Genomic DNA, 16,291 nt, shown 5'->3' with positions numbered 1-16,291 from the left:
ATCCATGTCTAATTTATTAATTAAATTCTAAGATTTTCAAGGATGTTTATAACCATAATTGTCAGGAATACTATTTTATTTAAAATGACATGAAGTTGTGCATGGTGTATGTTGGAAAGTTCCGGGCGGAAAGAACTAACTAGCCGAAAAGTTCCGGAGGAACTTATTAACTAGTTACTTTGTTCTTCCTCTGGTTTAAAAGTTCTACCGGAACAAAGTGACTAGTTGAAAAGTTCCAACGGAACATATCAACTAGTTGGAAAGTTCCTTTTTGCCAAATTAGTCAAAACCGGAACTAACAAACTAACCCAAAAGTTCCAACGGAACTTATCAACCAGGCAGAAAGTTCCATTTGGAGAATTGATGCAAAGTAAAAGCGCAACATATTATATTTGAACCTTTCAAAGGGAAACCAAGATACTGATTACAAAAGTCAAAAGGAACTTATCAACTAGCCACAAAGTTCCTCTTTGGCAAATAAGTCAAAACCGGAACTAACAAACTAGCTCAAAAGTTCCAACAGAACTTATCAACCAGTCACAAAGTTCCATTTGGAGAATTGATGCAAAGAACCACATGGGGAGGGGGGTATTCTTCCCTCTCTTGAGGGTACTATGAATACTAAATTTGCATGATAATGCAACTTATTCCGTTTTATGTGAGCTATGAAATACAACTTAAATTTTGCATATTTGTCCCCAAAGAAACCCCTTTAAGTGCGTTGGGTATTCTTGTAAATTAATGATTTGCTGTTATATATACTGATACTCATTCTTCCCCCTCTTTCTACAAAAAGGACGAAATATGGTATACTGTAAATTCAGAAATTATTGCGTGCATTTATTATTGCGATTTTTGAAGAATGGACAAAAATGCGAGATTAATTATTGCGATTTCAAGAAAATCTGCATAAAGACATATGTACCAGATATCAGAATGCGATTTCTTATTATTGCGATCCTCACCCAGTCGCATTATTCGCAATAATAAAAACCTCGCAATAATTTCTGAATTTACAGTATTCGGAACGATGTAACTAGTTGTTCTGTTCCGCCAGAACTATTCAACTAGCTACATTGTTCCGGGACTTTTCAACTAGCTACTTTTTTCCTGAACTTTTCGACTGCACTCGGAATAAAACAACTAGTTGGAAAGTTCCATCGGAACAAAATAACTAGTTGAAAAGTTCCGCCGGAACAAAGTAACTGACGGAACATAGTGGCTGTTACATATGAATCTATTTGATATAAAAATAGGTTCAAATATGATTAATAGACATAAGAAGATAGAGCCAATTGCCTAGATGAATTCCATTGCTTATACAATATTATGTTAAATTTTAAGTTTACATTGCATTATGAAAGTAATATTTACCCCTCAGTGCTCACAAGCACTTTGCTTATGACATTGTTTTGATTCAGATTCAATAATTTTGGATGTATTTATTTTTAGCTGCTGTAGTGGAAGATACAATATTTTGTATGCATGGAGGTCTGTCTCCAGATCTAAAAGAGATGTCTCAAGTAAGTTGGCATAATTATATGAGAGAAGGAATAGACATCCAAACATTGAGTCATTTTTTCAAAAGGCTGGGAAACTCAAATACAAAAAGAAAAGGACTTTAAGCAAGTCTGTAAACATTACTTTCAATATTTTGAAAATTGGTATCTTAATAGGTTTTCAGAGGGATGTGTGAAGAATAGATTACGGTAATGCATACAAAAGTGACAAATAATATTGTAGATATTAGATAACATACTGACTTGTATTCATCTTTCTTTTTAGTTGAATAAATTAGAGAGGCCTTTGGATGTTCCAGACCATGGCTTAATATGTGATCTTTTATGGGCAGATCCAGATGAGGTCAGTAAAACCACTAGCAAATTTCACAAATTCCTCTCTTTAAAATGGCATTTCTTTATTCTCCTTGGTTTATGGAGGGTATTGACTATAAATCTCAGATTATGCACCTACATTAAGCTTTTAAAGCCCATTGAAGCAGATGTACATAATTCAAATATGCTAATTTGACCATTTTTACCTTCTCTAGTAATGAGTTTCATTTCTTTTGTCTAATTTCAACCGGATATCAGCCTAAGCCAGAATATTGATACCTCAGTTCACAAATGCCAATAACATTTTGTGAGATATTAAGGATGGTGATCACACATATTTATGTAATGAATTTTTATTGTAAATAAGCTAAGTAAAAGGTGTTGAAACATTTCTCTTCAGTTGAAGAGACAATTTATAGCCGATTGCATTGAGTGTGTAGGTAAAGGTAATATCTTTGGTTAGCTTGCTTGCTAGCTGAACTGTGAAGTTATTATTAGGTTAGGTAAACTACCCTCCTTTAAGAGTAGACTAGTCCGACAGATAACCAATCTGTCTGTCTGCAGGACTAGGCTACTTCGAAAGGAGGGTAGTATACCTTACCTAATAATGACTTCACGGTTCAGCTAGCAAGCAAGCTAACCAAAGATATAACCTTTACCTACACACTCAATGCAATCGGCTGTAAAATTCACCTGTACTTGTTTAATGTGTTACATTTGTCCCATCACATTCAGATATACCTGATTTGCTTAACATTGTCAAAACTAAAGGTTCTGCCAAGTTTGTCCAATAGGCATTATCTAAACATATTCAAAGCTTGTTTACTTGTTCTAATGTGTCAGATTTTATTCACAAAAGTTCCATAAATTGACAATAGAATCCATGGAGAACAAAATATATGCTTTAAAACTATTGTCAAGAAACTGAATCAGTCTTTGTGATTACTGAAAACATTTTTAAGAACTTGCCAGCAGGCAAAAAAAAAAGATTTTTTATTCGATTTTGAAGCAATTACCAAATGCCATATTTAGATAAATAAAAAAAAAAAAAAAAACATTTCCATATAAATCGCAAAGTATAATATCATTCATGTTAAAATACATAAATGCAAATCTGTATTTATATCATTTAGTTTATTACATTACAAATGAAAAACAAAAGCATAAAAATGTGATTGTAAATATATATAAGAAGGCATTGATAGATAAAAATCCAAATTATCTTTGTAGGATATAACAGGTTGGGGAGAAAATGACAGAGGAGTGTCCTACACCTTTGGTGGTGATGTAGTACTAGATTTTCTGAATAAGCATGACTTAACATTAATAGCAAGGGCACATCAGGTAAGATTTGAAAGCAGTGTTTATTACAGCCCTGCATCAATTCATATATATGCAGATACACTAAAAGATTTCATGTGGTCTGATTGTCAACTATTTTTTATGGGCATGACTTGCATCTTGTATTTGACTTTATTGGCCAAAAATTATTTCCATACAATACAATATTGTCTGCAATACACAGTTATTATATGGAAGTGTTTTGTGGAAATCCCCAATAAAAAAATTATTTTGGGGGAATATTTCCTCTTGCAACCTATTTCTGACATAACCTATCAGAATCTTTTTATTTGAGACTATGTAGCAAACTTTTGGGCAAATTTTCAAAGATGAGTGAAAGAGGCCAATCTTCTTTGAATAAGAAGATTTATTGGTCAAAACCATATATCTCATGGACATTATGTCATCTGTAAATATGACCTGTTTTGACTGTATAAAGCTAAAGCATGAAAATTGTTTTGTGAAAACGTACAGCTATAGCTACTACCACTTCCACCATAGTTCCAAGCGAAAAGAACATTACAAAGAGTTCCTAGACTTCTGTGACGTAGAACCAAGCAAGCTACTCAAACACGCAACTACAAGATGGCTCAGTTTGGAAACCTGTGTTGACCGCACTCTTCATCACTGGCCAGCTCTCACCAGTTACTTCAACTCCCACTGTGAGGTAGAGAAACCCGGACGTATTCAGAGAGTAGCAACTCAACTCAGTGACCATGAGATCCACCTTTACTTCTACTTCCTCAGCTTTATCTTGGGACCACTCAACAACTTCAACACCATCTTCCAAGCTTCAGAGGCACGTATTGGTTACCTGGCAGCAGAGATGAAGACCCTTCTACGTACCTTCCTGGGAAAATTCGTCAAAGCCAAACTCATTCAGACTACTCAAGATCTGACAACCATAGATTACAGCAATCCTGACAACCAACTACCAAACAGTATTCTCAGCATTGGACCCAATGCAAGAGGCTACCTGTATGACCACTCAGGTGATATATCTCCAACAGTACTTCAGAGACTTTTTAGGTATTTATAACATTTTTTACTATAAATTATGAGCACTTGGGGTATATGTCAATGAGATACAAAGTCAAGTACTTGCCACTGGACATTCAGCAATTATGCAAAACAATGAGACAATTATTTCTATAACTTTATTAGCAGTTGTGGTATGTGTCAATGAGATAAAATGTTAATGAGTTATCTGTCCTGAACATGCATGAAGTATTTGCCACTGGACAAAACAATCTAATAGATAAAATATGATTTGTACTCTTTGGCTTAAGTGTGCTGTTATAGTCTTAGATATTTATTATTTTATTTCTTTTTCAGCTCAGTTCGTCAATTCTATTGTGCAGTAGTAAAGAAGATGGTGACCAAGTTTCCCTTCAATGATCCAGTTGTTTCATGTTTGGCTTTCCTCAACCCAGCAGAGAGAGGTAATCTAGACTTCATTGACACACTGAAGATTGTCAAGAGATTTCCAGTACTTGTACCATCTACCCAGTTTGCAGCATTGGAAGAAGAGTTCATTGACTACCAGGTGACACCAGCTGATGAGCTACCCAAGTTTGACTCAGATACCAGAGTAGACTCCTACTGGGCTGCAGTTTCAGCAATGACAAACAAGATCACAGGAACAGCAAGATTTCCACTACTAACAAGAGTTACCAGAGCAATGTGTTGCATACCCAACTCCAATGCAGATTGTGAGAGAGTCTTCAGTATGGTCAAGAAGATACACACAGAACACAGGCCATCACTGGACAACTCAACACTCTGTGACCTACTTACCACTAAGATCAACTCAGACTGTGCATGCTACCAGCTAAAACCAGACAAAGACTTGTTGAAGACAGCAAAGAAAGCATGTGTTGCTTACAACAAAGACTGTGGAAATTAGTGCCAAATGACAATTTTATAGTGCTGACAATTTTAAGTGATGATAATGTAACTTAGTGCTTTCTACTTAGTGCAAAATGAACATTAGTAGCTTTTATGTTTTTTTGCTCCTTGTGTATTATTGTTTTGTATTGTTTTGTATTGTTTTTATCTCCTTTAAATGCTACTGAATAAATATTATTAATATGACATTTACCTTGTTTATCTTTTCATGACATAGTTTGCAATGTATGCATTAATAAAGCAACCAAGTCATTGTTTATCAATTTATTTTAAATAGATACAGTGAATATACAAATAAAACACTGAAATAAAACAAATATAACACTGAAATAAAACAAATAAAACAAATGAATCAAATGAAAGAAACATCTTTACACAGAATGATACATACAGCATCAAAACAATCTCAAGAGTTCAAGAAACAAACCAAAATTGATCCTAAATATACATGAAATACTTTCTACTGGACATTATAAAAAAAAAAAAACAGTCACAAGATGAAGCGAATCATTTAAATTTTTTTCCCCGGGGAAAATCCCCCATGGAGGTTTTCAAAAGTTGGCAGGTCTGTAGTCTTATTAAGAAAAGAGATTTTTGGAATTATAAATTCATTAGCTTATTGTTGCATCTGTTCCATTTGAAACAGTTTTAGGGAACATTTCAAAAGTTGCAATGAGTCCATAGATATAAAACAGCTTGTGGTATCCAACTGCAAAATAATCATGATTGAAAAATCTGATCTAAAGATGTATTTTAGAAGCCATTGTCTTTTGCAATGCATTACACAGATTAAACAGTGAAATGCTAGTGTATAGTTTATGAACAATAAAATATGTTTCAACTAACTGATTGAACTTGTCAGAATTGAAATTTCTCAATAGTATAATCCTTTCTGTGAGGTTTTAAACTTTTCAATAGGAACATTTATTTTTTCATTACAGGTTGTAGAAGATGGATACCAATTTTTCCAGAAACGAAGTGTATGTATAAGTGTATATAACTAGTAGTCAATAAAATCTTTATTAATGTAAAATAAAGTTTCTGGTTTTCAGTTGCAGAAAATATTTGATAAGATCTAATTTTAGTGTGGGAAGCGAGTTTCAACTTAAACTTGAGGTCAAATTACAGTTAATGGGCTATGTCACAGATTTTGTTAAAATTTTGCATGCAACTTTGGCTCCTTGAACTCTAACTGAAAATCTAAAAAATAAGTTTGTAAATTAGGGATTGTTCTATAATAAAACAACAGACATGAATCAGGTAATTATATTCCTTATGATTTATTTTGTCAATAAACGTTGTCAGCATTTTACCTGGCCGATTCACTTGTTTGTTACTTTAACCTACCACATGAGCTGGCAACAATCGTATCTGCCTTTTTATACGACCGCAAAAAATTTTTGCGGTAGTATATTGGTATGAGGTTGGCGTCGGCGTCGTCCGAAGACACATTGGTTTTCGCACTCTAACTTAAGTTTAAGTGAATGGATCTCTATGAAATTTTACCATAAGGTTCAATACCACAAAAGGAAGGTTGGGATTGATTTTGGGGGTTATGGTACCAACAGTTAAGGGATTAGGGGCCAAAAAGGGGCCAAAAATAAGCATTTTTGTAACTTCCAGACATAACTTGTGTGTTAGTGTATGGATCTCTCTGACATTGTACTACAAGGTTCCATATCCCAAAGGGAAAGCTGGAATTGAGTTTAGGGGTAATTGCCCAAAACGTTTAGGAATAAGGGGCCAAAAAGGGGCCAAAAATATGCATTTTTCTAGTTTCCAGACAATAGCTTGTGTTCAAGTGTATGGATCTCTCTGAAATTGTACCACAAGGTTCCATATCACACAGGGAATGCTGGGATTGATTTTGGGGGTAATTGCCTCAAAATATTAGGAATTAGGGGCCAAAAAAGGGGCAACAAACAAGCATTTTTCTAGTTTCATGATAATAACTTGTGTGTAAGTGTATGGATCTTTCTGAAATTGTACTACAAGGTTCCATATCATAAAGGGAAAGCTGGAATTGAGTTTGGGGGTAATTGCCCAAAACGTTTAGGAATAAGGGGCCAAAAAGGGGCCAAAAATAAGCATTTTTCTAGTTTCCAGACAATAACTTGTGTTCAAGTGTTTGGATCTCTCTGAAATTGTACTGCAAGGTACCATACCACAAAGGGAAGGCTGGGATTGAGTTTGGGGGTGATGAATCATAAGGGGGTTCAAAAAATTTGGGGGGGGGGGGGGGGGTTTCCTTTGTTTCCTTTTTTTTTTCTTTTAAAATTTTCCATTTTAAGTTGGTTATTTCTGTTTTATATTTAAAAGCAAATAATAATGATATGGTAGGAGATACACACCAAACAGGATGTGTAAATTATTGTATAATAAGTATTGTGCAATAGCAAGAAATTTTCAATTGCACAGTATTGCACAATAGCAAGAAATCTTCAATTGCACAGTATTGCGCAATAGCAAGAAATCTTCAATTGCACAGTATTGTGCAATAGCAAGAAATATCCAATAGCACAATATTGCGCAATAGCAAGAAATTGTCAATTGTACAGTATTGCGCAATAGCAAGAAATATTCAATTGCACAGTATTGTGCAAAAGAAGATACTTCGTATAAATTGCTTATTTCTTGACCAATTTCAATGGGGTTTTATTCTTGAATTCTTGGGGTTCTTTAATATGCTGATTCTAACCGTGTATTAAGTTTTTCGATTTTGGGCCCCATTTTTAAATTGGTCCACATTGTGGTCCAAAGGGTCCAAAATTAAACTTTGTTTGATTTCATCAAAAATTGAATTATTGGGGTTCTTTGATATGCCGAATCTAACCGTGTATTTAGATTCTTAATTTTTGGTTCTGTTTTCAAATTGGTCTACATTAAGGTCCAAAGGGTCCAAAATTAAACTTAGTTTGATTTTAACAAAAATTGAATTCTTAGGGTTCTTTGATATGCTGAATCTAAACATGTATTTAGATTTTGATTATGGGCCCAGTTTTCAAGTTGGTCCAAATCGGGGTCCAAAATTAAACTTTGTTTGATTTCAACAAAAATTGAATATATGGGGTTCTTTGATATGCTGAATCTAACCATGTATTTAGATTTTTGATTTTTGGGCCCCATTATCAACTTTGTCCACATTGAGGTCAAAAGGGTCCAAAATTAAACTTTGTTTGATTTCATCAAAAATTGAATTCTTGGGGTTCTTTGATATGCTGAATCTAACCATGTATTTAGATTTTGGATGTTGGACAATAAAAGGTGAATGTCCAATTTAAAATTTTTAAGTTCTTAGACCACATTCATTCTGTGTCAGAAACCTATGCTGTGTCAAATATTTAATCACAATCCAAATTCAGAGCTGTATCAAGCTTGAATGTTGTGTCCATACTTGCCCCAACTGTTCAGGGTTCGACCTCTGCGGTCATATCAAGCTGCGCCCTGCGGAGCATTTTATTATCCTTATAATAAGCTCCCTTTTAGTTTTCATGATTTTTCTTTTGTAATATCAGAATTATGGGACTTCATTCATTGAAAAAAATTAAACCTTTTTTGGCAGACCACACACTAACTCAAGTATGCTGTGATTTTGAAAATTTTCTGGTTTGTTACCGGACTTATCTGTCAGAGTTAAGTAACTTTTTTTACCAGAACTTGAGAATGCTTGGATAGATTTAATGGAAACTTTACACAATTGTTGGAATTAACGAAAAGTAGATAACTTTTGATTTAAAAAAAATTGATTTGTCATGGAATTTTTAACAATCAGATTTAAGGCAATTTTTTACATGTCATGCACTAGCTCTAGTATGCTTGGATCACACTACCTGTACTACAAACTTTACACTGTTGTTAAGATTGGTCTTAGAGAGTGATGGGCTTTTAAACAGTCATATTAAAGGCAATATCCATACACCATGCAAATTTTTCTACAAATTTTAATGACTTCTATTAATAAGATGCGCTCTCAATATTTCATTCTATCATGGCTACAATTTCTTTATGCGCAAGGCAGGTGTATCATGGGCTGGGCTTTTGGCTCAGCTACTTAAAGCTTGGATTTCAGTTTTTGATTGTGTTAATATTGTTGGTTAAGTATCTTCTGCCTGTTATTATGGATGTAGTCATTTCAGGTTTAGGAATTTTTGTCAGATGTTCGTACTCCATGGGTTTTTTCCTATGATACATGTAGGGTAAAATATTTTGCCCCATATCACCCACTTTTCTTTTCATAGAAGACTTCAATAGCTCATAAAAGGTCATTACCAAAATTTAAGCAGATTCTAGATTTTTTCTTAAAAATTTAGACTCAAATAATGCCAATGCTAAATATAAGGTAAAAGCTTGAGTCAGCCTTTTCCCGCCATTTTTTTAAAAATCAACTATCTCAAAAAGGAGTTCTATAACCTATCATTTTTTTTTATTTATTTTGTTCCTAAACTTATGCTCTTCTGATCAAAATATCAATTTAAAATTCCAGTTTTTTTTTTAATTTCACCTGACTGCATCCTTAACATTAATCATCTCATTATAAATTGTTGATAAAATATACCCACCATCATTGCTAAAAATAAATAAATGGGGAATGTGTCCATGGGACACAGATGATGCCTCTCCCGCTTGCATATCATATAAATTTATAAAGGGACATAACTGAAGAACGGTAAAAATGATGCTACCCAAATTTGTGCTTGATCTGAGTTTTGTGGTAATAAGTATTATGTATAAACTTCATAACATTTGGTTGAGGCAAACTTAAGTTAGAGAACGGAAACGAAAAATTCTGCAATTTTTCCATTTGTAAAGGAGCATAACTCTAGAACAGTAAAAGTGACACCACCAAAATTCAAACTTGATCTGTATTTTGTGTTAATAAGCATTGTGTATAAGTTTCATAACATTTGGTTGAGGCTGACTTAAGAAAGAGAACGGAAACGAAAAATTCTGCAATTTTTCCATTTGTAAAGGGGCATAACTCTAGAACAGTAAAAGTGACACCACCAAAATTCAAACTTAACCTGTATTTTGTGTTAATAAGCATTGTGTATAAGTTTCATAACATTTGGTTGAGGCTAACTTAAGTAAGAAAACGGAAACGAAAAATTCAGCAATTTTTCCATTTGTAAAGGGGCATAACTCTAGAACGGTTAAAGTGACACCACCAAAATTAAAATTGATCTGTATTTTGTGGTAATAAGCATTGTGTATAAGTTTCATAACATTTGGTTGAGGCAAACTAAAGTTAGAGAACAGAAACGAAACATTCAACAATTTTTCCATTTTGTAAAGGGGCATAACTCTAGAACGGTTAAAGTGACGCCACCAAAATTCAAACTTGATCTGTGTTTTGTGGTAATAAGCATCATGTGTAAGTTTCATAACATTTGGTTGAGGCAAACTAAAGTTAGAGAACAGAAACTTAAAATTCAGCAATTTTTATACGACCGCAAAAACATTTGCGGTCAAATATTGGTATCACGTCGTCGTCGTCGTCCAAAGACATTTGGTTTCCGGACAATAACTTTAGTATAAGTAAATAGAAATCTATGAAATTTAAACACAAGGTTTATAACCACAAAAGGAAGGTTGGGATTGATTTTGGGGGTTATGGTCCTAACAGTTTAGGAATAAGGGGCCAAAAAAGGGCCCAAATAAGCATTTTTCTAGTTTCCAGACAATAACTTGTGGAACGGTGTATGAATCTCTCTGAAATTATACCACAAATTTCCATACCACAAAGGGATGGTTAGGATAAAAAAAAAAAAATTTTTTGGGGGGGGGAGGGTCAATAAGCAACAGCATAGTGTATTTCACAAAAGCAAAAAAAAAGGGGAGGGGGTAATTTTTTTTTTGATGGGGGGGGGTCAATACGCAACAGCATAGTGTATTGCACAAAAGCAAAAAATTGAATATAAATTCAAATCATATAACCAATTCTAAGTTCTTTGACTACAGTTATATGGTGTCAGAAACCTATTATGTGTCAAATATTTAAAATTTTACAATCAAAATTCAGACCTGTATCAAGCGCGAATATTGTGTCCATTTTGCCCCAACTGTTCAGGGTTGGACCTCTGCGGTCGTATCCAGCTGCGCTCAGGGAAGCATTTTATTCCATTTGTAAAGGGGCATAACTCTAGAACGGTTAAAGTGACGCCACCAAAATTAAAACTGTGTTTTGTGGTAATAAGCATTTTGTGTAAGTTTCGTAACATTTGGTTGAGGCAAAGTAAAGTTAGAGAACAGCAACCAACTTTGGGATGTACGTACGTAGGGACGGTCAAGGGTTAAACTAAATGCCCCCTCCGCTACCGTGGGGGCATAAAAAAGTTCATTAGCAAATTGATGGATACAAAGAGCACACATTTGTTTGAACCTTTAGTTCATTCTGTGCAGTAGGCTCAAGGTTATGCCTGCAAGTAAGATTTTTCCTTGGTTTATTAGTATTTAAAGAGGGGAGGCAAGAGAGTGTCCATTAACAGGTTAACTATTTTTGATTTTGCTCAAAACAGATAACAGTAAATTCAAAATACTGATATCCGATAACAGCAATTTAAATTAGCTTTAATGAGAAAACAGAAAACAGTGAATTCAAAAATCAAAAAACAGTTAACAGGGGTAATTTTCTTCACAATAACAGTTAATAAGTCAATTACAGTTAACATATATCTTCAAAAAAACAGTTAACAAAAGTTTAAAAATGCCTAAAACACCTTAACAGAAAATATCTGCCCCCTTCTTTAAAATTGCATTATTTTATTTTGCTAATGATTGGAATAAAGTTCTAGAGAAAATTTGTTGTTTTTTTTTTTGTAGAGTTGTTGAAACTTGATTGACGCCTTTTTAAAGGAGTAAGTGGAAATCTAATGAATATATATATTTTGTTGATTGCTTTTTTTTATAAATAATTTTTTTTTTCAGCTACTGACTTTATTTAGTGCACCTAACTATTGTGGAGAATTTGACAATGCTGGTGCAGTATTGGTAGTTTCAGAAGATTTGACATGTTCTTTTCAAATTTTACCAGTAAGTATGACAGGTTTAAATAAAATGTCAGGTACTTTAACGTGCTTGTATTTACCCTTTTTAGGGGCCCAATGTGAGCTTATGTCATCACTTGGCGTCCGTCGTCTGTCGTTGTCGTCTGGCGTCGTCGTCTGTCGTCATAAACTATTTCAAAAATCTTCTCCTCTGAAACTACTGGGCCAAATACCTTCAAACTTTAACTAAATGTTCCTTAGGGTATCTAGTTTATAAATTGTATCCGAAGTTTTGATCCATTGACAAACATGGCCGCCATGGCTAAAAATAGAACATAGGGGTCAAATGCAGTTTTTGGCTTATATCTCAAAAACTAAAGCTTTTAGAGCAAATCTGACATGGGGTAAAATTGTTCAGTTGGTCAAGATCTATCAGCTCTGAAATTTTCAGACGAATCGAACAATCCATTGTTGGGTTGCTGCCACCGAATTTGTAGTTTTAACAAAATTTTGCATTTTTTTGTTATTATTTTGAATATTATTATAGATATATATAAACTGTAAGCAGCAATAATGTTCAGCAAAGTAAGATCTACAAAAAAGTTAATATGACCATATTTGTCAATTGACCCCTCAAGGAGTTATTGCCCTTTAAAGACAATTTTACACAATTTGTTCATCAAGTTTGCTAACATTTAAAAATCTTCTCCTCTGAAATACAGGTGAGCGATTCAGGCTCTTGAGAGCCTCTTGTAAAACAATCCTACCACTTTATTTGAATTGAAAAATATTTTTGAGAAAGTTTTAAAGAAACTTATTTAATGAATTACTAGAACATTCATATTAGTTTGTTACAACCATGGACCTTTGTTTTGGCATTGTTGGATATACATTTTTTGTAATAAATAATGAATATTTTAAAATGAATCACAATGATTTGATTTGATTTGATTTTTGGTGTTTTAACGCCACTTTTAAGCACCGCTTTTGGGCTATTTTGTGGCGGCCAGTTTTTATTGGTGGAGGAAGCCGGAGCGCCCTGAGAAAACCACCGACCTTCGATAGGAAAACTGACAATCCTAGTCAATTAAGATTGGAGTCGAGTGCACCCGCACGAACGGGGTTCGAACTCACAACCTCAGTGTTGACTGGCTAGTGATTACAGTAGTAACTACTTAGACCACTCGGCCACCGAGGCCCCTTGAATCACAATGAAGATACAACTCTGAAGTGAAAATGGAAAAAAAGTTAAATTTCAGTTGAAAAAAGTTTGTACGCATATTGTAACAGGTATTTTTTACTCAGTGCAGGTCATAACCTTCATTGAAACTTTCAGAGTTTGACAGGCTTATTTTGACTAACCAGTTAATTTACAAATACTTAGTCACTGTTTTGAATGGATTTTCTCCCTATAAGAGATGTAGAGCTTATGTAATTTATTTGAATACTTTTCTTTTCAGCCACATAAAGAGAAGAAGCTCATTGTAAAAAAGAAGTAGTAATTTGATGTTAATAACAAAGACATAGATAATGGGCAGAAAAATTTATGTAAAATCGATTAGTAGATTGTGTTCATTGTGCTTCTCATCGGACTACATGTACATTACAGATAGATACTTAATCTGTTTTATACAATGTGCTTTACTGTATTGTAGGTAGAAATTATTTTCCCCTTCAATATTGTACACCATAATCTGCAGATTCACAAAATAAAATTGGTCAGTGGAGTGTTTTTTTGTTGGCCCACTACATTAATGTAATTTATCTGTCAAGCTTTTCTTTAATTGAAAATTGTTTATTACATGCAGAATTAAAGCAGTTGTTCACCAAGCCTACATTTGTCCAATTTTTCTTACAATTTGATTTCTTTTATTTGTATGCCCCACCTACGATAGTAGAGGGGCATTATGTTTTTCGGTCTGTGCGACTGTTCATCCGTCTCTCCCGCTTCAGGTCAAAGTTTTTGTTCAAGGTAGTTTTTGATGAAGTTGAAGTCCAATCAACTTGAAACTTAGTACACATGTTCCCTATGATATGATCTTTCTAATTTTAATGCCAAATTTAAATGTTTTGACCCCAATTTCACGGTCCACTGAACATAGAAAATGATAGTGTGAGTGGGGCATTAGTGTACTATGGACACATTCTTGTTTCATCCTCCCTTGTTAACAGATTTCCACTTTGGCCAAAAAAAAAATATTTGTTGAAAGAAAAGAGATTTTATAGAATGAAATATTCAGAATGTTCCTTAAAATTGATTTGATAATCCATGAATATCTGACCAACAACTAGTGTAAACATAAACATTATTTATTTTTTTCCTGATTCATAAATTGAGGGTGAAGTTTATTAATTTTGTTGAGGGTATCTCTGTCTGAATTAAATTTGTAATAAATGTTTAGTAACTCTATAGCTCTCTCGTACTTGAAATTTTAGCATCAATATTAGATCATAAAAATATATTTTATTGCCACATTGCATTTAACATAATTTCAGTAGACCTGTATTCAGTTTGATGTATATTAGAAAGTTCTATAATTATTTTGTTCAATAATTTCTCTACAAATAGTGTCATGATTTTGATTTAGTTTCAGGATACAATTGAGATGGAACTAATAAGTAGCTAACACATTTAATACTATTTATATTTTTTGTGAAAGTTTGATTTGATAATGGTTGGTTGCTTTAAAGTAAGGTCTAATTGCATTGTTAATTGGACACCCTATCTTGCTTGTATTGTAGATATACAATCATAATATTAATTCGCTGGTATTCACATATTATGGCATTGTCCTCAGTCATTCTTGAAGTATGATATACTTGATCAAATAATTGAAAATTGTTAGCTCTTTACCTATCTGTTATGATGGCTGAGTAAGTGTACAATATTTGGATAGTAAATTCTGCAGATTTGTTTTTTTGTAAGAAAGTATGAACCTTCAATAAAACTTAAATCTTTTTAACATTTCCCTGACTTTTCAGTAATTAATAGGTCAGCTATAGAATCATTATAAATGTTTACTTATTCATCTGACATGAGTCCTCTCACCTTGACCTCATTTTCATATTGATTAAATGTGATATTTACTTGATAAGATTAGTTTTTGAGTTACTATACATGTAATTAATATGTCAAAATATATATTTATAGAATAACAAGGGTGTAACATGTCCTTAAAAGAAGATCTCATTTCATGGTTTATATATATGTAATTTAATTTTTTTTACATATAAAGTTATGATTAATTTGACAGACAAGACATTTCTGTGTGACCACTCTTATTGTTTTTATAAGTTATCTTAAAATTTCTGTAGGAAAATCAATTTCAAAACATTCTTTTGAATCAATTCTGAAATATGTGTAATTCAGATTGCTTTGAAATATCTTTAAAAAAATGTTCCTGTACCTGGCAGTACATGGACCTGGGTTTTTTTATTGGTGGTAGATGTAATGGGAAACAATTTTCCGTTTTATCTAATTGTTAACAAAGCATTGAATTTTATTCATTTATATACATGACTGTTTTTACATATTTGTTATTATTTGTTTTTATTTATAGTCTCTGCATATTTTGACTTAAGGATACTCATTTTACTAGCAACCAATTTGTTAAGTGAAAACATTGAGAAACATCAGTTGATTGTATGTGCTTAGTGCTATACCATGTAAATTAACCCAAATAACTAATTAAGTAAGCTTCATTTAAGCTGTTTAAAACTTTATTTACTATGTAACTTGAAATTGATGGTCTTTTATGAAATGAATTATTACCGTTTGCGATAAAATCAGGTTTAGGTTTTCAAATTATATATTTTTCTGGTACAATAATTCAGAGAAAATTTCTTAACTAAACTGTATTACATAAAAAAAAATAGTGTCAAGTCTTTTCTTATGCTGAGAATATGTTAAAATATTATGGAAGTAAAAGAAAAAACTGTCTCAAGTTATGCTTTATGCCATAAATTGTTATTTCTTTCTTGTTAATAAAGTGTTTAGATAGAAATAGTCTTTGTATTTACTATCCCTAAACTACAATGATATCTACAACAACTTTTGTATTAGTTTTCTCTTCCCATCCATAGTCTTCTTGAAACTAATAAACTGATTTTAGACCAGAAATTGCATATTTCTTCCTTTATACCAAGTATTGTAATAGTTTTGATTGCCAATGCAACAACTATCAACCAGGTTCCAAATGACATGGATGTAAACAACTTTTTTAA

The 16,291-nt window shown here is 33.0% G+C and overlaps 1 protein-coding gene across 1 annotated transcript in view; it reads left to right on the top strand.

The window, feature by feature from the left end:
* The window catches only part of LOC127710272 (serine/threonine-protein phosphatase PP1-gamma catalytic subunit-like), a 29,896-nt gene extending 13,825 nt beyond the window's left edge, over window positions 1-16,071 (top strand). Inside the window, exons 6-11 of the mRNA XM_052216049.1 lie at window positions 1,453-1,523; window positions 1,786-1,863; window positions 3,066-3,179; window positions 6,026-6,064; window positions 12,009-12,113; window positions 13,528-16,071. Coding sequence (XP_052072009.1) covers window positions 1,453-1,523; window positions 1,786-1,863; window positions 3,066-3,179; window positions 6,026-6,064; window positions 12,009-12,113; window positions 13,528-13,566 — 446 coding nt within the window. The 3' untranslated portion in view covers window positions 13,567-16,071. The remainder of the gene's footprint in view (window positions 1-1,452; window positions 1,524-1,785; window positions 1,864-3,065; window positions 3,180-6,025; window positions 6,065-12,008; window positions 12,114-13,527) is intronic.
* Window positions 16,072-16,291: the final 220 nt, after the last annotated feature.

Source organism: Mytilus californianus, unplaced genomic scaffold, assembly GCF_021869535.1.
Source record: "Mytilus californianus isolate M0D057914Y unplaced genomic scaffold, xbMytCali1.0.p SCAF_7, whole genome shotgun sequence".
NCBI lineage: Eukaryota > Metazoa > Mollusca > Bivalvia > Mytilida > Mytilidae > Mytilus > Mytilus californianus.
The sequence above is the reverse complement of the archived record's forward strand: the minus strand, read 5'-3'. Positions and strand labels throughout refer to the sequence as shown.